The sequence below is a fragment of the Macaca thibetana genome, chromosome 1 (genome assembly GCF_024542745.1).
Source record: "Macaca thibetana thibetana isolate TM-01 chromosome 1, ASM2454274v1, whole genome shotgun sequence".
Lineage (NCBI taxonomy): Eukaryota > Metazoa > Chordata > Mammalia > Primates > Cercopithecidae > Macaca > Macaca thibetana.
Genome location: NC_065578.1, coordinates 108,083,191 through 108,108,848, shown reverse-complemented (window position 1 = coordinate 108,108,848; position 25,658 = coordinate 108,083,191). Strand labels below are relative to the sequence as shown.

Sequence of the window (25,658 nt, the reverse complement as noted above, 5' to 3'; positions counted from 1 at the left end):
TGGCCCTGGAAAGAGTCTACTGCTGGCATCCTTCATTCACTCAGCAGTATGTATTGCTATATGCTAGCCCTTTTCTAGGTACTGGGGATACAACATGAACAACAGACAAATCACCTGCCCTCAAGATGCTTACATTTCTGTGAGAGAGACATATACTTAACAAATAAGCTGAGTGCAGTGGCTCACGTCTGTGATCCCAGCACTTTGGGAGGCTGAGGCAGGCGGATCATGAGGTCAGGAGTTTGAGACCAGCCTGGCCAACATGGTGAAACACCGTCTCCACTAAAGATACAAAAAATTAGCCAGGTGTGGTGGTGCACACCTATAATCCCAGCTACTTGGGAGGCTGAGGCAGGAGAATCGCTTGAACCTGGGAGGTGGAGATTGCAGTGAGCCAAGATTGCGCCATTGCACTCTGGTCTGGGCGACAGGGCAAGACTCCATTTCAAAAAAAAAAAAAAAATTAAATTAACATATAATTATTAAATGTTAAAAGCATGGTGCAGAAAATAATAATACATTCTGCATGACTCTGAAGCCAGACTGCCTGGGTTCACATACTGGCTCTGTCACTTATTAGCTTTGTGATCTTAGGAAAGTTATGCAACCTCTCTGTGCCTCCGTTCTCTCTTCTGTAAAATGGGGATAATAATACTTGCTTCACGGGGCTGTTACAATGTTTAAATGAGGTAATATAAGTAATGTGTTGAAAATAGGGCCTGGCTCACAATAAGCACATTACTCCTGTAATAGTCATGTAATAGTCATGCTATCATGACTATTAAGTAATGGGATATGACCAAAAGTAACTAAATGCAGAAGGTTTGAATTACTAAGGGAGAAGGTTTTTCAGAGAAGGTGAGATTTGGACTGAGTCTTGGAGGATGAGAAGGCAGCTAGGTAAGGAGCTGGGGGAGACGGGTGGGGACGACAGGCAGGATGTTATGGTGTCTTAGGGGCGCTGTAGGGATGCTGAACTGATTTTGAGTTACCTCCCGTGGGACTGTGGCTCTAATTCAAGTCCTTTTGTGTGGCTCTCCAGGTTCCCGAGGAGCACCCTGGCCACCCTCCTGGGCCTCGAGGCTCAGGTGGGAGTGAGGCGACAGGGACACCCCAAGGAGGGCCACAGGAGGCCCCCAAGGAGGAGCTCTGTGAGCTGACCCCGCAGATGTGAGTTCTTGCCCTGCAGCCCCAGCAGACACAGGACACAGCAAGAGGCCCTTTCCTCATACAGCCTCCAGAGGGGCCCACGGGGCTCCCACAGGAAAAGCAGTCTTGGACCACGAGTTACAAAGCCTGGGAGCCTGGCTCCTCACCTGCCCCACCAGCAGGGCCTGGCCAGCCTCTGCAACCCTCTGGGCAGAGATCTGAGGGACGGGACGGCTGGGGCTGGGGGGCAGGGGGAGAGGTGAAGGTCAGATGGCCACACGAGGCCCACAGCACTCTTTGCCTTAGGTTGCTCGCTCCCACCATCCCAGGGGTGCTAAATTAAATTCCCAATGACTCTGCCAGAATAAAGCCAAATGATTCCAAATAGTGGAGCTCCCGGGTAGCTCAAGAACTGATTCTAAAATTCAAACTGTTTTTTCTTTTTAAATTAGTTACCTAAATGGTCATTATGGAGATGCAACTGTCCAGAACCAGCCAGACCAAGTGGCCATGAGGCTGTCTTCTAACTCTGGGGTAATGTCCTGCAGCCACGGCCTGGCTGGGTTCTTCTCATTGTTGGTTCTTTAACTAAAACCAGTGTTGCCGAATGTGACTGTGAAATTGGCATAATCAAGATCATCTGCCTCTTCCTAATGGCATCCTTGGTGTCAGTGCTGGTGATGGCTGGTACTGCTGACAGTTTCTGACTTTCGGCACTCCTGAGAAACTTGGCAGGCGTACCTAGACCGGAGCTTCTCCAACTTCGCTAAGCCTACGAATCAGCTGCAGATCTTGTTAAAATGCAGGCTCTGATTCAGTAAGTTTGGGGTGAGCCTGCAATTCTGCATTGCTAACAAGCCCCAGGTGATGCCAAAGCTGCTGGTTCTGGTCTGGGGACCACACTTGAAGTTCCGAGGGTCTAGAGATTATTTCATTTTGAATGAATTGGAAATGCTGGGATTAACAACCCTGGGGTCTTAAATGATAGCAATATTATAATAAGCAGTAAACAATGATATAATAATTCTGTTGGCTCAGAGCTTTACAGTTTGCAGAGTCTTTTTGTTGAGGAAGAGTAATTTAGAAAGGTGAGATTTGTTCAGGGTAAATGATAGGCGATATTAAAGCCCAGGTCTCCAACTCAGGAAGAGGGGCACCTCCCTGCATTCTGCTAATGTAAATCTGCCTTAAATGTCAAGTGCAGGAGTAACCCTGTAAGCTTAGCAGTGATAAAATATAAAAATTAAAAAAAAAACAAAAAACCAAACACACGGGAAAAATGGATGAAAAAACCCTTTTTAAAAAATTATAAAACTGATACATGCTTATTACAAAAGAAATGAGAAAATAAAGAAAAGTGTAAAGAAGAAACTTCCACTGAGAAGAAAATCAATGCTAATTTTTTTTTTTTTTTTTTTTGAGACAGTCTCGCTCTGTTGCCCAGGTTGGAATGCAATGGTGCGATCCCGGCTCACTGCAACCTCCACCTCCTGGGTTCAAGTGATTCTCCTGCCTCAGCCTCCTGAGTAGCTGGGATTACAGGCATGTGCCACCACGCCTAGCTAATTTTCGTATTTTTAGTAGAGAGGGGGTTTCACCATGTTGCCCACACTGGTCTAGAACTCCCGACCTCAAGTAATACACCCACCTCAGCCTCCCAAATTGCTGGGATTACAGGTGTGAGCCACTGTGCCCGACCCATTGCTAATATTTTAGTGTATTTCCTTCCAGTCTTTTTTTCTCCTATATATACATTTTGGCCAAAATAGGATTTTACTCTATATATATATATAGTTTTATGCTTTTCATTTAATGTTATATTTTGAGCAGCTCTCCACATCACTTAGAATAAACCTATCACTTCATTTTTGATGACTGCACTGTATTTCATTATATTAATGTACTCTGACACATTTAGACAATCTCTCATTGATGGACGTTTCATTTTTTCCAGTTCTTTGATATCATAAACATTGCTTCAGGTAACATCATTTGACATGCAAACTTTTGTAGTTGATCATTTCTTTAGAATAAAACCCTAGGATTGCAGTTAATGGTTCAAATGGTACATGCTGAAAATTCTGATAATCTGGCCTTTAGGAAGGCCGTGGGGGTTTTATAGGCTGAGGGCGTGCGTGGGAATGTTGGTGTCTCCAGTTTGAGCCTACCCCAGACATTTTTTTCTTTTTCCAACTTTTGCTAAATGCATAAGTGAAAACTGATATCTCATTATTTTAAACTGGCTATTTTTGAAATTCAACCTATTTTCATGTTTCTTGGCCACTCGCACCTCCTCCTTGACAATACTGATATTTTAAATTGTTTACAAAACTGAAACCATAGTCAATTAAAAAAATGTAGATGGACAACTGAGAAAATATTAAGAGCAAATAATGTTCATTGCTGAGAACTTCATTATATCAAATGCTGTGACAAATTCCCCAAGGAACAGAACTGTGGTTAAGAACACAAGTATACTGGCCGGACGTAGTGGCTCACACCTATAATCCCAGCACTTTGGTAGGCCAAGGCGGGTGGATCACTTGAGGTCAGGAGTTCGAGACCAGCCTGACCAACATGGTGAAACCCTGTCTCTACTAAGACATACAAAGATTAGCTGGGTGTGGTGGTGTGTGCCTCTGGTCCCAGCTACTTGGAAGGGAGGCTGAGGTGGGAGAATCGCTTGAAACTGGGAGGGAGGCGGAGGTTGCAGTGAGCCAAGATTGCGCCACTGCACTCTAGCTTGGGCAACACAGAGAAACTCCATCTCAAAAAAAAAAAAAAAAAAAAAAAACACAACATACCAGTCAGATAGGTAAAAGTTCAAATCCCAGCTCTCCTACTTACTCATGATGCGACCTTGCCAAGTTGCTTAAATCCTCTGAGCCTCATATTACTCACCATTAAAATGGAGACAATGTGCCAGGATGGCTGGAAGTATTAAAGAGACTATAAAAGAAGCACCTGGCACATCATGAACAACTAACAAATGGTAACAGGAAAACACTGAAACCCTCCAAGAAAATTAATGGACAAAGGACATGAGCTAAAGTCACAAGTAAGTCTGGGCGCAGTGGCTCAAGCCTATAATCCCAGTACTTTGAGAGGCCGAGGAGGGCGAATCATGAGGTCAGGAGCTTGAGACCAGCCTGGCTAACATGGTGAAACTCTGTCTCTACTAAAAAAAAAAAAAAAAAAGTAGCTGGGGATAGTGGTGGGCACCTATAATCCCAGCTACTCAGGAGGCTGAGCCAGGAGAATCGCTTGAACCCTGGAGGTGGAGGTTGCAGTGGGCCGAGATTGGGCCACTGCACTCCAGCCTGGGCAACAGAGTGAGACTCCGTCTCAGGGAAAAAAAAAAAAAAGTCACAAGTAGGAAATACAACCAATAAATCAACATCTAGTAACAGAGTTACTTCCTTTCGTCAAGGAGGAAATGCAAATTAACACAAAAGGTGACACCCCCCCCCCCCCCCCCCCCCCCCCCGCCTCATTCAATTAGCAGAAACATTTTCAAGTGGTAATTCCTGATGCAGAGGAAGGTGTGGTCAAACTGAGCCGACCACATTGTTGGTGGCTGTGAAATCTGTACAACTTTTGTGGAAAGCCATTTGGCAATATGGGTCATCACACAAACATGTTCGCAACCTTTGGCCCAGACATTTCCTCAGGCAGTAATCCAAGATGTGGAAAAAGCTATGTGTACAATGATACTTCTGCCATTGTTTATAATGATGGGAAAAGTACATTTATTTTTTACTTACATAAAGGGTAAGACCATAGTCAAAAACACAGTGGGTGGTATCAGCCCTCACAGGTCAGTGGAGTAATTGTTTTGTGTTAGAAAGGGACATACAAGCAAGCATTTAGGCCCCCAGACAGTCCCTAAACCTTGTTTTAATTCATAGCTGAATATATTTCTTTGGAAAGGCTTTTAGAACTCTACTAGCCAGTGGTCAGATTAATAGACCTAAAAATTATGTTCCTAAATCTGTTCATTCTCTGGTGAAGCTTGGAGTAATTTGAAACTAAGGGAAACATAAAAAGGGGAAAGTATTCTGACATCTGTATACCAGATTTTAAAATTTGTTTAGAGGAGGAAAGAAGCAAGCCAGGGTGGAAACTTCCATTCTTCAGTCCAGGACGTGAGAGATGCAGCCCCAACTGAGTGAGACATCAGAACTAAGGATGGGCTCTTTCTTCTTTTCCTCCTGTCCCCCTGCGCCTCCGTTTCCCCATCTGGAGGAGAGGTTTGGCGAGTCTCTCTCTCTGCCTGACGTGGCAAGTTCAGCCGGACCTTAGCTGCTTGCTGGCCTGTGCGCGGCGTGAGTCACATCCTCTCTAACATCTCCATCCGTGTGCTTTGTGACGCAGGAGGACCCCAGGTGCACTCCAGGAAGGCAGGATTGTGCAGAGACGACGGCACCCAGTCCGAGCTGTGCCTTCTGTCGCAGGCTCCTTGAATGGTGAGGGCTTCTTGCGGCTACATTCCCAGGGTGGGTTGGAGTCAGTCCTGGCATAGTAACTCCAGCGAGGGTGGGCGGCAACTAACTGAGGCCGCTGGCTGAGTTACAGAGTCACAGATCTCAGGCCTGGGCACAGAGCCCAGCCTCCCTCTTACCCTACAGATCTGGTAGCAGTGGTCCTCAACTGGGGAGAACATCAAAATCACCATGAGAGATTTTACAATCATGCACATGCCTCCACCCAACCTACTATCTCAGCATCGCCAGCGGTGGGGCTCTGGTAGGAATAGTGCTTTTAAATCTCCCCAGGTGATTCGGGTAAGCCCCGTTGGTTAAGAATCATGGTTACAGCCCACGGAGGGTGGTCCTGTAGGCTTTTGAACATTGCCCACGTGGGGGAATCTTATCCTGTATAACAAACAGGTCCCACCATCCCTACTCTCTCCTTATGATAAGCAAAAGTCTTCTCTGTTGGGTTTCATCTAAGCCCCCCAGTCCCAGGAACAAGCCTCATCCCTCTTCTCAGGGCTGACTTCTTCCCATTCCTAAGCACTAAATCTTCCAGAGCTAACAAGCTGTAAATCATGTCAAATCCTCAGGAGAAATTCTTTGTTTTTGAAACACCCATTGGTGCAACTATTAATCTGTGTCGATTCAGTATCATTTATCTGAAGCTTCTTTCAGGTAGCGAGAGATGTTACCTCTAAGCTCACTGTGGACTCCAGCCAAAGCTTGGCTCATTGACCTTTGGAAGGTCGAGAGTCAGGGAGGCAGCAGGTGTTAAGCAACCACTATTACATGTACGTAATGAACTCTAATAGAAGCAGATGACCGGGCCTGAAAGACTGAGGCTTCCTGTTAGAAAGCATTCCGTTGTGGGAATGGGCACCTGTCTTAAGTGTTCTAATGAATGTCCACCCCTGAAAAAAGAAACTGCATGAAGCTTGTGCTAAAAATGGTCATGTGTCATCATGTGTGGGTCATTAAACCACCATGTCAGTCATCAGCTTTGAGCTCCCCTTTAATCCAAGGGGCACTCATGAAGCTTACTCACTGAGTCATCCCAGGCCTACTATTTTTATTCATTGAATTAAAGTCTAATTTTGGATTTTTAAAGATTTTACTAAGTATAATGAAAGTATTTTGACATTTAAAAAACATTTTTATTAAGCATTCAAGGTACTAAATTTCTCTCTTCTAAATTCCTAGTGTATACCCTACAGAAGTACATTAAGTACCAAGACAGGAACCAATGTTCCAGACTAAGTCATACTTTTTTATGATAGCCAAGCTGGAAGGATAACCAAGTGTACAATCAAATCTCACAGTGAATCCACTCCTGGGGAGTGATGAGGAGATACACATGACTTATGAATTAAAATCTTGGTAACCTACATAATCCCTGAGGAATTATTGACTGAAGGGAGGGCTATATACTCTGTTAGAAGATTAAATCTCTCTCTGGTGGGGCTTGTCCTTTAGGAAGCTTGCTGATGTACATATTATTTTCAGGATATTTGTAAATTGTTTATATGTAAGTGGATAAATTATATATGTATAAAATGTAAAATATGCTTATCCCTTTATGTTATTTCTGATGCAAAACTTTGGATTTAAGGGTTCACTTTAGCTGCTTTGTCTTGTTGAAAAGCTGTCTTCTCCAGTGGAATTAAGTTTGGCCAGAAGATTTGAGTGCACAAAGGAGTTTAAAAGCAGAAAAAGCCCTGTGTTGGACTGCACACACTTGAGTGAGATCCAAGTTTCCCACTTTGGAGAGCAGATGTTCAAATGCCCCAGAGGAGGAGGGTGGAGACAGAAAATGAGGTGTGAGAAAATGTGACTCAGGAGGACAGCATGTTTTTCCAAGAGGAGGGAAAGGGCCTGGCTTCTCAGCCCCAGCCCCACGAATCCACAGTCCCGTCCCTTCTCCTCCAACAGCAGGCCAGGGCACAGCACAGCGAGCGTGTGTTTGCCCAGCAATGCCTTGGGCTCAAACCTCAGCCCTGGGCAATCTGCCTCATTCAGGCCAGGATGTCTTGGGCACGGTGCCTTCCACACTAAGAATGAACAACTTTCCGTGGGGGCTATTACTGCATCCCAGGAGCTGAGCAAGAGCTTTGTTCAGAACTGTTATTAATTCGAATTGCTTTGGAGGAGTTGGGATTTCTGAGGAGGAGGGAGGAAGCTGCAGGTGGGCCACAGGAAGGCTCCTGAAGAATGTCCATTGCAGTTGCTTCTTTCTGATGCCACCTGGTGGCCATGTGCAACTAAAATCACCTCCACATGCTCCCACAGCCTTTAGTCCCACAGACACCTGACAAAGCTCACTTTGCTGGAGTTGTTGGATATAATCAGCTTGTACTTCCAGGGCCAAAGCTACGTGACCCTTTACTGACGTATAGCATAGTTTCTTCCCCTGGTAGGAACTGTTTGTTTGTTTGTTTTTGAGATGAGGTTTTGCTATGTTGCCCTGGCTGGTCTTGAACTCCTAGTCTCAAGCCATCCGCCCTCCTTGGCCTCCCAAAGTGCTGGGATTACAGGCATGAGCCACCACATCCAGCCTGGAATGGATTTTGATGCATGAGGAAAACTCCAAACTTTATAATTCCACACTTCAAATGTGTTTTGTAAATGTGTATATGATGATTAGATATTAACCTCTGCAGAACAAAACATTTATTTTTCATGTCTTGTGTACATTTTCTTATCAGGCCAAATTGTGCTGGGGTGCAATTTTTTGTAGAAAAGCTCTCAAACAGGCAGGCAGACGAGAGCTCTGTGTGGAGGATGACAAGCCCCTCCTACACTGTTTCAGGCTCTGATATAACAAAATTTAATGTTTCAGCTTTACCAAAACTTTCCCTATCTCTATTGGAAATGCACTGAAAGTTTACAGGATCTCATGCCCTTTTTTAGGAAGCCAAAAGTGGAGAAAAAGGGCCACAGAAGGATCCACTGTGGAAGATTTTCAACTGTCCATGAAAAGGCACCACATTCAGATTCCACTCCCAGTAAGTTGATGGGCTTGGGCTGGGTGCTCAGTCTTCAGCGTCCCTCCCCATGGGGTCTTCTCACGGTGGGCACCAGCTTGCCATCTGCCACTCCAAGAGCATTTCCCTATGCTAGGATGTTGCATGATATATTTATTTATGTGCAAAATGTAAAGAATTATTAGGCTAGGCATGGGGGCTCACGCCTGTAATTCCAGCACTTTGGGAGGCTGAGGTGGGTGGATCACTTGAGCTCAGGAGTTCAAGACCAGCCTGGCCAACATGGTGAAATTCCATCGGTAAAAAAAAAATACAAAAATTAGCCAGGTGTAGTGGCTCGCGCCTGTAGTCCCAGCTACTTGGGAGGCTAAGGTGGGAAGATTGCTTGAGCCCTGGTCGAGGCTGCAGTGAACCATGATCATGCCACTGCACTCAAGCCTGTGTGACAGAGTAGAACCCTATTTCAAAAAAAAAAGAAAGAAAAAAGAAAAAAAGAATCACTTTCAATAAGATGTGGTTAAGTAGAGTGAAGCATGAACACCTGTTTCTAGCTGAAAATGAAGGACTCCATGGACTCAATCACAAGATGTCTTTCAGTCTGTCCATCCTCATCCTTCCCACATGACCCATAACTGTACCTGGTAAGGTTACAGGCTACGTGAGAGTTGCTGCTGTCTTGGATATATACATTTCACAGAAGCAAAGAAAGTTGGAGCTGGGAGGTGTCCCAGTGCATGCAATTCAATGGTTTTTAGTCATAAGATCCTTTCTGCAAAGATAGTTGAAAGAGAGAAACATTTAGCAGAACTGTCCTGGGAGAAGAGGTGGGGCTGGAGGCCTCTGCTCAGGCAGCTTCTCAGCTTAAAAATCACCTCTGAGCCTAACCTACCTACCCAGCTTGTCTCCCCAGCTTATGCATCAGGAAGTTGCACTGGAGAGCTGCCCAGGCTTTCTTACATCCGCACTGCCTGTGGCCCAGAGCCGTGCCTCCAGCTCTGCCTTCTGTTCAGTCACACTTCGTTCTGCACTGGCTTCTCTGTAGAAAACACATTTACAAATAATAATAGGGTTCCCTGGGCCGGGCGCGGTGGCTCAAGCCGGTAATCCCAGCACTTTGGGAGTCTGAGACAGGCAGATCACGAGGTCAGGAGATTGAGACAATCCTGGCTAACACGGTGAAACCCGTCTCTACTGAAAAATACAAAAAAACTAGCCGGGCGTGGTGGCGGGTGCCTGTAGTCCCAGCTACTCGGGAGGCTGAGGCAGGAGAATGGCGTAAACCCGGGAGGCGGAGCTTGCAGTGAGCCGAGATCACGCCACTGCACTCCAGCCTGGGCGACAGAGCCAGACTCCGTCTCAAAATAAATAAATAAATAAATAAATAATAATAGGGTTCATTGATTGAAGATGTATTGTGCCAGATGGTATAATGAAGAAGGGGTTTTCCAGCTGTAATTGGGGGGACCCCAGGGTTTCCTGAAACCCTTTCGGGGGGCTACCGGGTCCTTCCTTTACCAGCTATATAGCTGTGCAACTCTAGTATTGCAGGCAACTGATGGAGATGCAGCTGTGGAATCCAGTTGCCTTTTATTAAGCCAGATATTCAAGATATTTGCCAAAACATAAAATGATGCCACTCTTCTCACTAAATTTTTTGGAAATAGTTATTTTCATTAAAAACATGCTATTTTGTTAATATGAAATGGATTTATTACTTTTTAAATGCTATAATAAATAAAATTGTCTTTTAAACATCTCAGTTTAAAATTCTAAAAAAAAGCACCTTGGAACTGCTCATTTAGTTTTAGGAAATCTAAATGATTCTGCACAAGCAAAAAATGACTAGTAATCTATAAATTAATACTTCTCTACCAATCCATCTGCAGTGGACTGAATATTGAATGATAGCTGTTCTCCAATGAGTGGGGATTTTCACCTCAGGTATATAAAATGGTATATATTATCATTTTATGGTAGATTAAAACCACAGAAACAAAGGCTGTTTGGGGTCCTCAGTTTTAAGAGTGTAAAAGGGTTCTGGAATCAAAAGTTTGCAAACTGTTGCCAGTGTATATCACATAACTCTCACAATATCCCTGTAAAGCAGGAATGCTTATAGATAAGGAACTAGAGGCTCAGAGAAGTTAAGTGACTTGGCAGGATCAAAGAGTGAGTGTGAGTGTATTAGTTATCTATTGCTGTGTTACCAAGTATCCCAGAACTTAAGGCTCAAAACAACAAACATTTATCATCTTAGAGTTTCTGTGGGTCAGGAATTTGGGAGCACTTTAGCTGGGTGGTTCAGGCTCAGGGTCTCTCATGAGGTTTAGTCAAGATGTCAGCCAAGGATGCCGTCATCTGGGGGCTTGCCTGAGGCTGGAAGATCTGCTTCCAAGATGGTTCACTCACATGAGCATTGGCAAGACATGTGGGCCTCTCCGATAGGCTGCTTGAGTGTCGTTACGACACGGCAGGCAGCTTCCCCCAGAGCAAGTGATCCAAGAGAGATATACTGAGATGGAAGCTTCAGTGTCTTTCATGGCCTGGTTTTGGAAGTTATATGCCATCACTACCACTTTATTCTATTTGTTAGAAGTGGGTCACTAAACCCAGCCCACACTCAAGGGGAGAGGAATTAGGCTCTACCTTTTAAAGAGAGTGTCAGTTGGGTGTGGTGGCTTATGTCTGTAATCCCAGCACTTTGGGAGGCTGAACCAGGATTGCTTGAGCCCAGGAGTTCAAGACCAGGCTGGACAATATAGGGACCCAATATTTAAACACAAAAACACAACCAAAAAACACAGAAGGTTGAGGCTTGTGATTGAGCCACTGCACTTCAGCCTGGGAGCAACAGAATGAAACCTTGGTTCAAAAAAAAAATAAAAACAGCATGTTAAAGAATTTGTGAACATATTTTCAACCATCATAGCTAATAAGTAGCAGAGCCAGGCTTCAACCCTGGGCCTTCAAACTCATTCCATTTGCTAATATGAAATGGATTTGTTCTTATACAATGAAGTTATTATATATTGTATAATATGTTAAAAGTCAAGATGTCAGCCAGGGATGACTTCACTTTAACATACTTTGAAAGATAATGTTAAAAATGAGTCTAACCATGAGTTCAGTAAGGCGAGAAGCATTGGAAGAGGCTTTGTCACTGCAGCATCTGTCCTGCAGCAAGATGTTGCTTGGACATCCAGGCCTGACATGCTCACCCGCCTGGCCCCAGGCTTTCATACTCTGGCCTTACCTGGAGTGCTGCTCTGTCCACAGCCTGCCAGACAGGTTCTAGACCTGCACCAGATGCATGTGCTGTCTGCTACTAGCTTCTCTGAGGCTAAGAGAGCAAAGTCATGATTCAGGTTCCCTTATAGGCTTATGAATGTCACATAGAAGAAACCTATCTTTCCAGTTGCCTGGATGACAAAATACAAGCTCTTGGCCACAGCAGGGTCTGAGAGAAAGAATGTGGACGTATCAGGCCAACTATGGAAAAACAAATACAAATACAAGGTTGTCTGATAGTTCAGTGGGCCAAATTGCCGCAGATCCATTCATTCAGCAGACCTTTACTAAGCCTAAATATGTATGCTACCTCTTGAGATTTTCATACAAGAAATGTTAATTATCAAAACATTTCTCAGTTGTCAGAAGGGAATCCCAAATGTTACCCCAGGCTGGCAACTCCCCTTGGTGACACAGCCGGGACGTTAAGCACTTTGGTGCCAAATACATACCCTGCATGGTTATAGCTCTGCTCTCCACACCGTATTTTATGACTATAATTAAGACACTTACCCTTCATTCATGCAACTTGGGCTTTTTCAGATTCTGATACAGGACACAGCTTCTGTTCTGATTCTGGCACTGAAATGCAGAGTAACAAATGTCAGGACTGTGGCACTAAGATTCCTACCTCCCGAAGAGCCTGCAGAAAGGAACCACCTAAAGGTAATACTCACCTGGGGCCTCAGAAAGGCGAGTGGGGACAGCCACTGTTCCCAGGCAATGAACTGCATTTTTAATCTTTTCTTTCCAGAATTTCATTATAGATACAACACTCCAGGAGAGAATTACTCAAATCATAGCAAAAGAGGTGCCTTTGTCCAGCCCCATTCTTTACATGAAAGCAAAAACTCTTCACCCTGTAAGTACATCTCCTGCAATGACCCCATCCATGTCAACAACCTAATGTCCCAGGTATGGGACATTCACATGACACTGGCCACTGCTTTCATCTTGGAAGCCCTGGCCTCTCCATTCTGCTGCCCAGGTCTTGTGTACTCACCTGACACTTCCAAATCCAGCCCTACACCTGGATGGCAAGAGGCTGAGCTGGGGCTAGAAAATATGAAATCACAGTGATCAAGGACTTTGAAAGTTATTAAGGACTCTACCAGTGCAAGTTGGTAGCAACCCATAAGTTTGCTGAACAAATAAATGACTTATTGGATAATCACCACTATTATTGTTATTATTCAGAGGTGGCTAATGCTTTACATATATCCCTACTAAGAGTCAGCATGTAGAGAAATAGACTATTTTTACACTCCATAGGCATCACATTGCTAACTTCCAATGCAAAAATTTGCTGTCTGAAAGAAAATTACAATCCCACAAACACATATTTAAAAAGATGAATGACATGGCTGCCCCTTCCCAAGCTCTTGAAAGGAAGGAACTCATACCCAAATAAGGAAAGCTCAAAGCAAAATGGGGTAAGTTCTAAAAGCAGGGCAAACTGTGCCCAGGGAACAGGAAGGAGGGAAGGAAGTACTCCTAGTTTTACCCCTGAATGACAGCTATACCTGGTTCTCTGACAGGCGCCACATCCTTGCCCTCATACCTTCAGAGCTCTTCCTCTCCTTCTCTGGGAGAGGGCACCAGGGAGAATGTTTCTTATCTTTCATGATGGCCAGTGCCCAAGCCTTAAGAATGTCATTTACCTGACTGACCTCAGCTGTGTCTCCCCTCCCCACCTCCGGCTGCCACATCCTCCAACTGCATGTATTCTTTTGAAGTGACAGTCACTAACACTGGAGAAGCCATAGCTCAGATTTCTTCACTGTCTTCTTAGTCTTGAGGTCTACAGCCTGTGTCATGCCAGTATATGAACAAGGGCTGCAACGGATTCATCCACAATTTGATCTTGAACTCCATTAGCTAACTAAGGGGGTAGAGGTCATAGGGAGGCAGCTTCTCCAGGTTAAAAGACCCTTACAGCAATTGGAGCTGACAGAAAATGGAGTGGGCTGTGGTAGGAGGTTGTGAGCTCATCTTTGGACTGGGAGGCAATGGACTTTGTCTGGATGCTGTAGATCTGTACACTGCACTAGAACTGGACCAGGTGACACTGTGGTGCTTTCTAATTCTGAGTTTCCAGTAAAATCCAAAATTACATTTGGAGACTACCAAAGCATCAAGATTGAGCTGGTTAGTGCCTCTTCATCATGCCCCAAGTCTCCAAGTCTAGGTGGTCAGCATGACTAAATCTGGGTTTCTGGCTTCTGCCCTGCCTTGCATGTCTGAGGGACAATCTCTCCCAGCGTCCCTTGTCCAACGGGACCCTCCTGAGGGTGAGTGAAGCCTGGCTACTTGACATCAGTGAATAAGACAGGAGACCTGGAGGGAGAACGAGGGGAAGACAGAAGAGAAGAAGAAGAGGGAAAGGGAAGGGGAGAAGGGAGCCTTGGTGGCAGAGGAGGCAGATTTGTTGGCCACTGACTCATCTCTTTTTCTTTCTCTGTCTTCTTGTCTTCCATGATGACTTTTCCACATTTTCCTTCTCTGTTTAGTCTCTATTTTCTGGAATTGTCTTTGCAACATAATCATTAGTTTCTACTCCTAGAATATTAACTCCTAAAATTGAAGAGGATTTCAGAAATCCATTTGGTCCAACCTCTTGGAAGATATTATTCCTCCATTTATCAGATGTGGTAGTTAAACCCAGAGAAGTCAGACGTCATGCACAGGTCACACAGCAAGTACCCAAAGAACCTAAACTCCTGGTTTCTATCTGATAATAAAACTCTTTTTTTTTTTTTTTTTTGAGACAGAGTCTTGCTCTGTTACCCAGGCTGCAGTGCAGTGGCACTATCTTGGCTCTTGGCTCACTGCAACCTCTACCTCCCGGGTTCAAGTGACTCTCATGCCTCAGTCTCCCAAGTAGCTGGGATTACAGGCACCCACCACCATACCCGGCTAATTTTTGTATTTTTAGTAGAGACAGGGTTTCACCATGTTGACCAGGCTGGTCTTGAACTCCTGACCTCAAGTGATCTGCCTGCCTCGGCCTCCCAAAGTGCTGGGATTAAAAACATGAGCCACCGCGCCTGGCCTAAAACTCCTTTTAAAATTGAATTTCTTTTCCTAAGTTCAGAATACTTTATAGAAAGTTTTTTTTTTTTTTTTAATTTTATTTTTTAGGGCAGGGTCTAGCTCTGTCGCCCAGGCTGGAGGGCAGTGATGTGATCATAGCTCAATGCTTCCTTGAACTTCTGGGCTGTAGCGAGCCTCCTGCCTTAGCCTCTTAAGTGGCTACAAAACTGTAGGCACATGCCACCATGCCCAGCTAACTTAACAAAAAATTTATAGTTAGTATGGAAGGGGTTTATGAATTTTTTTTTTTTTGGTAGAGACAGGGAAGACTGGTAGCAAAATCCTGGCCTCAAATAATCCTCCCACCTCAGCCTCCCAAAGCACTGAGATTATAGGCATGAGCCACCCCGCCCAGCAAAAGTTCTTTGTTGTCTGTTTCCCAGTTTTCTGATTTATTAAAATTTTATGAAATATTTCATTCATACAAAAAGTTCAAGGAATGATACATATGCACCATTTGGGGCTCATTTTTGATACTCTGAATTTAATCATAGCTAACATTTTTCAGCTTTTTTAAAACTCAAACGGATCTGTTCTCAGAGAGTGAATTCAAAATCCTTTGAAGGTGAACATGAGCCCACACCAGGAAAGTAAGTATTATTTCATGATTACTAACAAAACATCTCTCATTGGTTGGGTGTATACAGTGTACTTGATAGTGCATTAACTACCTACCCCAAGATAACCTAGATCATTAGGAGTACAGCCAGGATTCAAACCTAAACCTATCTAATACTTCAATCATTCATTTGTTTATTCAATAAACCAAGTCATTGTGCGAGGTACTGAGGACACAGGACAAAGTCAGCCACTGTCCCTGCCCTCACAGAGCTTTCTTTTTTGGCAGAGAAGCCGCATAGTCTTTGTAAGTGCCAAGAAGGGGATGTACAAAGTCCTATTGATCTAATTTGGGGGTTCAGGGAAGCTGAGCTTTGAAGGGTATGTATGAACGAACTAGCAAGGGGATCTGGGGGCAGTGAAGAACATTCCAGTCTAGGAAAGCTTCCTGTTGTGAGAAGGCACTTGGCAAGTTCAGGAATGGTGTGACTGGAACCCAAAAGAGGGAGCGGCAGTGGAGCAAGATGAGGCTGATGAGGGAAGGAATTGTCAGGGCCAGTCCGTAGAGACTTGTCAGCTCCAGGAAGTATTTCAGAATCTTAGGAGCAAGAGGAAGCCAATTAGGGTTTTTTTTTTGGCTGTTAATTCGTTTTTATTTTTAGAGACAGGGTCTCCCTCTGTCACCCAGGATGGAGTGCAGTGGTGATCATAGCTCACTGCAGCCTGGAACTCCTGGGCTCAAGTCATCCTCCCACCTCAGCCTCCTGAGTAGCTAGGACTATAGGTGCCCATTTAAAAAAAAAAAAATTGTAGAGACAGAGTCTTGCTATGTTGCCCAGGCTAGTCTTGAACTCCCGACCTCAAGTGACCTTCTCACCTTGGTCACCAAAAGCACTGGGATTACAGGTGTCTGGCCCCCCAGTGAAGTTAAAAAAAAATTTTGAGGCAGGGTCTTGCTCTGTTGCCCAGGCTGGAGTACAATCTTGGCTCACTGCAGCCTTGACCCCCTTTGCTCAAGTGATCCTCCTGGCTCAGCTTCTTGGGTAGCTGGGAGTACAGGCCTGTGATACCACAGCCAGCTACTTTTTTTTTTTTTTGTAGAGACGGGGTCTATGTTTCCCAGGCTGATCTTGAACTCCTAGCCTCAAGGAATCCTCCTACCTCAGTCACCCAAAGCACTGGGATTACAGGCATGAGTCACTGTGGCAGGACCCCCCCAATTAAGTTTTTTAACCATGGAATTTAAAAAGATTTTTAGTGTTTTAAAGGATCAGCCTAGCTACTGAGGGAGTGGAAATGAATTACAGGAGTTAAGATTGGAGGACAAGGCCAAATAAGAGGCCAGTGCAATAATTCAGGTGAGATGATGCAGCTTGACCGAGGTTGGTGGAGATGGAAAGAGAAGAGTCTGTGTATTCATTCAAGAGCTATGTAAGAGACAGAACCAATAGCACTGCAGAGTGGCTAACAATTCAGGCTCTGCTCTCAGAGCCACTCAGTCTGAACGTACTACCCTCTACCATAGTCTAGCACAGTGTTTAAGAATGTGGCCTTTGGAGACTTCTTGGGTTTTATTTATTTATTTATTTATTTATTTATTTATTTATTTATTTTTTGAGATGTAGTTTCACTCTTTCGCCCAGGCTGGAGTGAAGTGGCACAATCATGGCTCACTGCAACCTCTGCCCCATTGGATTCAAGTGAATCTCCTGTTTCAGCCTCCCGAGTAGCTGGGATCATAGGCACCTGCCACCATGCCCAGCTAATTTTTTGTATTTTTAGTAGAGACAGGGTTTCACTATGTTGGCCAGGCTGGTCTCCAACTCTTGACCTCAGGTGATCCACCTGCCTCAGCCTCCCAAAGTGCTAGGATTACAGGCGTGAGCCACCGTGCCTGACTGACTTCTTGGGTTTGTCTTGGTTCTGTGTCGTTGGGCAGGTTCCTTGACCTAAGTGTGCCTCCATTTCCCCACATGTAAAGTGGGAATCATAATAGTGCTAAACTCATTGAGGACTGAGTCCATACATATAAAGCACTTAGAATGGTACCCGGCTCATAATAAGTACTCAGCAAGCGATGGCTGTTATGTTGTTGACAGTGGACAGTGATGGGATATGGGGAGAGAGAGGACTCTTCTCCAGTCTGCCATCCCCTGCCCAGAGTATTTCATTAGTTAGGGGCCCTGGATGCTGGACCACCTCTTGCCTGGAGGATCGATCCAATGTGTTAAAATAACTTGCAGAACCAATTGATGCTCATATGGTAGGGGAGAGGGATGAAAGGACGTTTTCTGGAGATGATATTGCTCACAAGTATTTTATGTACCAAAGTAATGCTTAACAGGAAACCTGAAGCCAGAGGAAGATGTGAGGGTGGCTCTATGACAGCCCTGTCAATAGGCAAGTTCTTGTGGTATCCCTCAGGGCCAACGGCTCATGCTTGAGAAAAGCGTAACTCCAGGCTGTGCCCTTCACAGACTACGCATATAACCCCCTAGAGCCATGCTCTGCACAACCCGAAGAGCCCAGTGGCCCTGCAGCCCTCACTCACCTAGTGCAGACTTCCGGCCATCCCTAAGACAGAAGCAATCACAGGGTAGCAGGCAAGGGGAGGCTGTTTACTTCAAAAGGAGCTGCTTTTATTTTTTGACTGCTTCTGCCTCCTTGGGGTGAAAGCTCACTGGTGCCAGAATGAACTCAACCCAAGGTACCTGCAATTGGCAGTTTTGTGCATTTGTTTTATAAAAATGCAAGGTAGAAAGTTGGCCCCAAAAGAATGAAAACAGAATAAAAAATGTCTTTAGAGTCTTGCCTCTATCTGTACTAGAGGAAAAGGAGATCAGTTCTGGGAGGAAATACCCTCATGGTCATGGCAACGACGTTTTTCTGAAGCCCAGCTGCGGTCAGCCACATGGGAGTATGAGAGCTACGAGGGCAGCGGGTGCACGAATCCGCCCACACCCAAACCACACACATAGAGCCATTACCGACCACAGAGCTGACGTGAACAGGAGTGTGCTTGAGGGTGGCGCTTGACACAAGTATCAATGCGCTTTTGTCTTCCAGAAAAAACCTTCAGGCTTTCATGACCTACAGCTCAGACCCTGTAACACCCTCGCCCCATTTCTACTCCTGCAGGATTTCTGGAAGCAAATCCGTATGTGACTTTGATAGCACTGAAGAAACAAAATCTGAGGTGAGGACTTAGAAAATCATTCGAGAATCCTTGCAGCTGGTAGGTTTGATCTTGATGCCCACAGAACTGGCAGCTCTTAAGTTATTACAGTATCAGGGCTTCAGAAAAAGCTCTGCTAAAGACAATTTTGTGCTCAGCACTAAGCTAAAGACACATAGCCTCAGCAGCCGCATGGTCTGTATTATTCTAAATTGGTTCCAAGGGAAATTTCCTGGAGAAAGTGATTTGTGGGGGGTGCCTCAGCTACAGGATTTCCCCGGCGGGGGGTTGAAGGCAGTGGATCTGTTCCAGTGACACTGTGATCAGGGTTGCCAACAGTTTCCTATTTCAAATCACTAACTCAAATCCCCAGGCCACGTTCAAATGTTTCCATACGCATGCGCTGTATCCCTGAATACCCTCTCAGTGGTTATGGCCCCCAAATCCCCATCAATGGCCCCTAAGAGCTGTTCTTTTTTTCTCTTTCTCTGCGGCAGGGAAACAGCCCAGCTGGTGGCTGACCTCACCCTCTGATTCATGCTCATCAGTCACGTGCTGGTCTTTTTTTCAATCCCTTTCCCTAACAAATATATTCCATCTCAGACTGGTCTCCTAGGAAACCAACCCTCAAAAACAGAAATAGACCAAGTAGAAAACAGGAATACTCCGAAAATTCCACCTTGTAATGTTTAATAATGAGAGAACCCAAAGCAGTTAGTTTATGTAATTAAAATGTGTGGACTTTTCCTCTGTAGATTTTAAACTCGGCTTTGGATCATGCCCTAAGGACAGCAACCATTTTGAAAGAAACTACAGATCAAATGATTAAAACGATTGCAGAAGACCTTGCTAAAGCACAGAGGTGGAGGAATCGACTGAAATACTAGTTCAACGCTAGGCAACCAAGGATTCAAAAGAAAAAAATGCAAAGAAAACTTGATCTTCCCCCAAAATGTATTTTACTTACTACACAATTTAGGAAGATGACTATCTAGAGAAAACACAGAAACCATAAGAAATGGGTAACACAAAGTATTAAAGGAAAAAGAAAAAAAGAAAGGACTTTTGATTCTTAAAATCAAAAGCAACCAACAAGTATTTATTTTAAAATAAATCTATGTTCTTCCTAACTCATAATAAAAGAAACCAAAACAAAACAATGAATTTCCTTTTATCTATTAGTCTGAAAAAAGATGAAAGAACCCTGTGTCAGTGAGGATGGAGGAAACTGGTACTCTGACATGCTGTTGGCGGAAATGCAACTTTTTTGGAAGACCATTTGATAATATCTACCAAGTTCCACAAATTCCAAATCACGTACCTTCAGAGCAGCAGTTTCACCACTAGGAATTTCTTTTATATATAAGCCACACAATGTGGCACGATGTATGTACAGGGAAGGCCACTGGAGCATTGATCGTAACAACCCCAAGGGGGAACTAATCTAAATACCGCCTGTGATGATTCATAAATGACAATACTTTGTAGCCACCGAAAAGAATGAGGTTGGATTATCTGCAAAAGTCAGTGAAAGAAGCAAGATACCTAAGCATATATATAGACAGTTGTAACCTCAGGGGTCTTGCTATGTTGCCCAGGCTGGACTTGAACTTCAAACAATCCTCCCGCCTTAGCCTCCTGAGTGGCTGGGACTACAGGCACACACCACTGTGCCTGGCTCTTCATGTGTGTATTTTTTTTTTTTAAAGAGCATACATATTTTTGGGAAAGATATCTAAAAATCTTAAGTGAACCTCTAGTAAAGGAAACTGGGAGTTTTGGGGGAGAAAGGGGTTTTTAATCTTCTTTTCTGTATCATATGAAATTTTTACAATATACTTATAAGTCAACATTATTTGTTTAAAGATCTCTTGAAGTCAGAAATATGTGAAAATAATAGCCTTAATGAAATTTTGGAAAAGACAATTCATTAAAACTGTGTACCAGGGATTAAGTAAATTTGTAATGTTTCATGTAGACCAGAGCAGGTTTTTTTTTTGTTTTTTGTTTTTCTTTCAGAGCAAGCTTTTGCTTTGCTTCTTTAAGAGTGATGTATTACCTCCTTAGTGACAGCACAGCAGGGTATTGGCTCTTTCGCCCTTTCCTGAAACTTCTGATATTCATTCACCCCAGACATTCAACAAATGGTTTCCCGACTCCCAGAGTTTAGCTCAGTGGTCAGGAGGGAGTTGAATCTTTTCCCACTTTAGATTTTCATGCCAATGTGGGCAGCTGGTATTTGTCTAGCTGGCTGGAGAATGGACTATTTTTAACTTTGGGGTTTGTAAATTGGTTGAGGGTACCCTGGAAGAGATAAAGCACAGGTCAGTCTGAAAATACCTCTGACTTTATGGCCAAATTTACTTCAAGCTGTGGCACTGTAAGGAAGATAGCAAAGAACTATGGGTGATATTATAACAGAAAAAAACAGAGCTTAAACTGTGTATGTTCTATTAAATAAAACGTGTGGGAGGTCATTGTTTTTGGACTAAGCTCCTGCAGGAGACCCCAACAGACCAGACCAAACTAGAATGCAGTCACTCATGCTAGGTGCCACGTAATCAAACTGAACTTTAAAATAGGCCAGTTTTTTTTTTTTTTTTTTAAACCCAGAACATTCACAGTATCCCATTAGAAGGGGCCCTGTCAACCTGAGCTGGCATAAGGAAGTCCCCTCTGCTTTAACCCATATAAAGACACCTTTTGTTCCTTGTTTCTGTTTTCTTCTGCCTTTTCTGCCTATAAAGCCCACTTCTGTGCTCAGCCTTTCTATTTCATAGATGGGATGCTGCCTGATTCATAAATTGCTAATAAAAGCCAATTAGGTCATTTTGTTTTTTGGCAGTTCCAAGGGGCTTCCAACATCATTACATATCTAAATTTAATCACAACTTGCTAATCTGTTTTGTATGTCAAGTACCACTATCTCATCCCCAAGTTTAAAATTACATACTTCTCTGGCTTGAAGTGTTCTTATATGATTAATTCGTTCTTAACCTTTTTTGGGCTCATTTTTTGAGAATCTGGTGAAAGCTATGGAGTCTCCCTTCCCCCATGCTTTTTCTTCTCGTGGAAGAGAATACATTTTTAAAAGTTCATGGACGCCCTGAAACAAATCCATGGAACCTTGGTTAGAAACGCCTACCATTAACGAGTATTTCTAAATCCCTCAAATTAACATTTATAGAAATTGGCAATTAAAATCATTGTTGATTTAAAAATGTGGCCCATTTCTGCTTTATCAAACCATATTCTAAATGTAATTTTCCATTTCCTTGAAGATCAGGGGTCATGATGAGTAATCACTGTAACACGACTAATCTAAGAAATAGCAAAAAAGGGCAGGCAATGCCCTTAAGGAGTTCTAGAAAGGCACTAGGCTCTGATTTACAAGGATAATTTTATACTTACTGATTCTGTAGTCTTGGCCATCTCCTCCCTCATGCAATTCTTGTGTCAATTCTTATGACCTCTCTTCTAATTCTGTTCCAGTAGTAAACCAGAAAAACAAGCTTGTAAAGTAAAAGTAATGGTACCCCTAATGCTGGGGGTCAAGGGCTCAGCATTGCCTGAGGGCGGTGGTGCTGTAAAGAAACACCCGGCAGTCTCCAGGGTGCAGAGGCCTCTTAGTATTTACTCCAAGGTCTAGCTGTGCTCTGGCTGCTTGAAGCTGCCAGCAGGATGCAATGGGACTCTCTGTAGAGGGCTTTTTATCATCTTTTAAAAATTTTTTTATTTTTATTTTTATTTTTTGAGACAGTCTTGCTCTGTCGCCCAGGCTGGAGTACAATTGCCGGACCTTGGCTCACTGCAATCTCCACCTCCCAGGTTCAAGTGATTCTCCTGCCGCAGCCTCCCGAGTAGTTGGGATTACAGGCGCCCACCACCACGCCCGGCTAATTTTTGTATTTTTAGTAGAGACCGGGTTTCACCATGTTGGTCAGGCTGGTCTCCAACCCCTGACCTCAGGTGATCTGCCTGCCTTGGTCTCCCAAAGTGCTGGGATTATAGGCGTGAGCCACTGCGCCTAGCCTATCATCTTTAAGAGAAAGCTCTAGCTATCCCCTTTAGTTAACTATTAGAGTTTGCAAAAGAAATCTCTTCATTTTATCCTTTCTATTGTAATCTTGCTGTTAATGAATTATATAAAATAGGCCTAATTTGTACTAAACATGAGTATGTGTTTATATTTAATAGACAAAACATTGTTTTGGTGGTAAAACTTTTCCTATAGGAGGAAGACATTTCTTGCTCCTTTGATTTTAGGAGAAATCTGCTTGCATCCCAATAGGACTTACAAAGGGTACAGAATAGCGAGGGAAGAACTGAGCTATGGAGGTGTCATATCTTACACAATAAACTGTGGGGTCAGGCCCTTTGTTGCTCAAATCCAAGAATTTTGAGACCTTGTGAACTCCTGTTGTGACCCTGGAGCAGTGGAGGCGAAGGGTCTAGGAAACAGGATAATAGGATTAATAAAGATCTCCGTATTTATTTACTAATATGGTTGAAGAATGTGAATCCACTGTTTTATAAATAAAGCACATTTCAACAGGAAGCAAAGCTGTGTTTCAGAGACAGTGAACAAATAGTTTCCGTTGGTTGCAACAACAAAAAAAGTCTTTTCCTGGGTCTTGAAATCAAAACCTGTAATTTTTTTTTTTTTTTGAGACAGGGACTCATTCTCACCCAGGCTGAAGTGCAGAGGTGTGATCACAGTTCACTGCAGCCTGCACCTCCTTGGTTCAAGCAATCCTACTGCCTCAGCCTCTTGAGTAGTAGCTGGGATCACAGGTGCGTGTCACCATACCCAACCTTTTTTTTTTCCTTCCTTTTTTTGTAGAGATGTGGTCTCACTACTTTCAGACTCTTCACAGAGAGAGAAAAAAAGAAAAAAAGATGTGGTCTCACTATGTTGCCCAGGCTCATTCCAACTCCTGGGCTCAAGTGATCCTCCTGCTTTGGCCTGTAATTGCTAATTCTATGGGGGAAAAAATCAGCTCATACCAGAATTTATGTGAGATGACGTCTTATGGCTTCAAATTCATACGAGGTTTAGTAAACAAAAGGTCTCTGCAATTCAAAGCTTAACATATATGTGAAATATAGGACCCAAAGCATCTGATATCAGTGTGATCAGGATAAAGTGGTCACTGAGATGTTAAGTGATCAAATGAATAAACAGCCCAGTGTTTGCTGTCATCACACTCTTAGTTCCATTTGTTCCAGGCCATTGGATTAATCTAAATACCTATTCTACACATGTCCTAACCCTGGAGAGGGAGTTACTGAGGCATACAAAGATCTCAGATAAAATGCAGACACCAAAAACTAGTCCTCTTACTGGAGATACATTGTTTTCATGCGTAGTTTGCAAAGAGGGCTGTTTATTGCGCCAAGCCCTTCCTTTCCATGCACTGATCCACACCAAGTTACATTTATCTCTTGGGTCTCAGTTTCCTCAGTTTTAAAATAAAGATGATAATCACAGTACCTATGCTCACAGGAATACATGAGAAGATGGACTGAGTTAATAATAGAAAGCACTAAGCATTTGTATATTATTACTTTATTATCAGTACTTAGTAAAGTTATGCGATTAACATATCAAAAGTTGGCCAGGCACAGTGGCTCACACCTGTAATCCCCACACTTTGGGAGGCTGAGACAGGAGGATTGCTTAAGGCCAGGAGTTTGAGACCAGCCAGGGCAACACAGTGAGACTGTCTATACAAAAAAAAAACAAACAAAATTAGCCAGATGTGGTGGCCCATACCTGTAGTCCTGGCTACTCGGGAGGCTGAGGCAGGAAGATCACTACGGCCCAGGAGTTCAAAATTCCAGTGAGCTATGATCACATAACTGTACTCCAGCCTGGGTGACATAGCAAGACCCTGTCTCTATTAAAAAAAAAAAAAAAATCAAAAGTAAATTTTCTGTATCCCTACCCATTTGAAAAATAATCAAAGATTCAACCCACAATGGAACTACAAAAATAAGATATTTTGACAATGTGCAGTAACTGTATGAAGAAAATGAAGATTCTGAAGGTTATAAAGATTTAAATGAAAAGACATTCCACATTCCTGAATATCAAGTTTCCATATTATAAAAGATGTCAATTTTTCCTAAATTAACCTATAAACAATGCAAATCCTATGAAAATACCAAAATAGCTTTTTTGGGAACTCAACAAAATGATACTAAAGTTCACCTAGAAAAATTTGATAGAAAATTTCTGAAAAATAATAGTAATTTAGGTGGATGGAATAGGAACTTCTTCCACTACATATTAAAACATACCATGAATTGAAACAGGGAAAAAGAAACACAAAACAAACTGTACATCATTAAAAGAGAATCCAGAAATAGACCACAATACAAATGGAAATTTAGTCTATGATAATCGTGGTATTTCAGTTTAGTTGGGGAAAGAGAGATTACCCAATAGGATCTGGTATAACATCTGGCTGTTTAGAAAGGAGTGAAGCTGGGCCACTATGAAATACTTTTATCAAGTCAGGGTTCCGTGCTGGAAACAAACTTCTCTAGATATTTCAAGCAGAAAGGCATTTAATACAGAGAATTAGGTCCTTACAAAAATCATTGAAAAAGCAGTAGGAGCAGAAACTGGAGGCCCACGATCATTTTACCATCTGTGACCCAAAGGACAGGAAGCTAGTGCTGCTGCCACAGCATTAACTCATACCCATGAAGCAGGTGACAAGACACTAAAATGTGGAGTCTGGTTGCTACAAACAATTCTTTTCTGCAGGAGCTTGTCTGCTGGCATAGTAGATGGCCTCTGCCTCCAAATCTTGACCAAGTGCACATCATTGGTAGAATGTAAACTGTTCAGACCTTATTTTTCTTAGAGTCTGAAAAACTTCATGTTTAGCCTTTCGTCCCCTGTGGTATGGGGTAAGGAGGCATGGGACG

The 25,658-nt window shown here is 43.4% G+C and overlaps 2 protein-coding genes across 7 annotated transcripts in view; one reads left to right on the top strand and one right to left on the bottom strand.

Annotated features, from left to right (window-relative positions):
- AKNAD1 (AKNA domain containing 1) overlaps window positions 1-19,876 on the top strand; it is a 40,995-nt gene extending 21,119 nt beyond the window's left edge. Inside the window, exons 8-16 of one of the 5 annotated variants that reach the window (XM_050745645.1) lie at window positions 1,043-1,170; window positions 1,602-1,683; window positions 5,524-5,615; window positions 8,532-8,626; window positions 12,437-12,559; window positions 12,648-12,755; window positions 15,495-15,576; window positions 18,611-18,740; window positions 19,475-19,876. In XM_050745645.1, coding sequence (XP_050601602.1) covers window positions 1,043-1,170; window positions 1,602-1,683; window positions 5,524-5,615; window positions 8,532-8,626; window positions 12,437-12,559; window positions 12,648-12,755; window positions 15,495-15,576; window positions 18,611-18,740; window positions 19,475-19,606 — 972 coding nt within the window. In that variant the 3' untranslated portion in view covers window positions 19,607-19,876. Of the gene's footprint in view, window positions 1-1,042; window positions 1,171-1,601; window positions 1,684-5,523; window positions 5,616-8,531; window positions 8,627-12,436; window positions 12,560-12,647; window positions 12,756-12,854; window positions 13,065-15,494; window positions 15,577-18,610; window positions 18,741-19,474 lie in introns of those variants that run through there. The other 4 variants (XM_050745650.1, XM_050745678.1, XM_050745669.1 and 1 more) reach the window with 4 other exon arrangements.
- Window positions 19,877-19,896: 20 nt separating this feature from the next.
- STXBP3 (syntaxin binding protein 3) overlaps window positions 19,897-25,658 on the bottom strand; it is a 186,488-nt gene continuing 180,726 nt past the window's right edge. Inside the window, exons 19-20 of one of the 2 annotated variants that reach the window (XR_007717243.1) lie at window positions 24,496-24,619; window positions 19,901-23,588 (exon numbers count right to left, since the gene is read on the bottom strand). Coding sequence is in view for 1 of the 2 variants with exons in the window: in XM_050746038.1 (XP_050601995.1) it covers window positions 24,552-24,619 (68 nt within the window). In the remaining variant the exon portion in view is untranslated. Of the gene's footprint in view, window positions 24,620-25,658 lie in introns of both variants that reach the window. The other variant, XM_050746038.1, reaches the window with a different exon arrangement.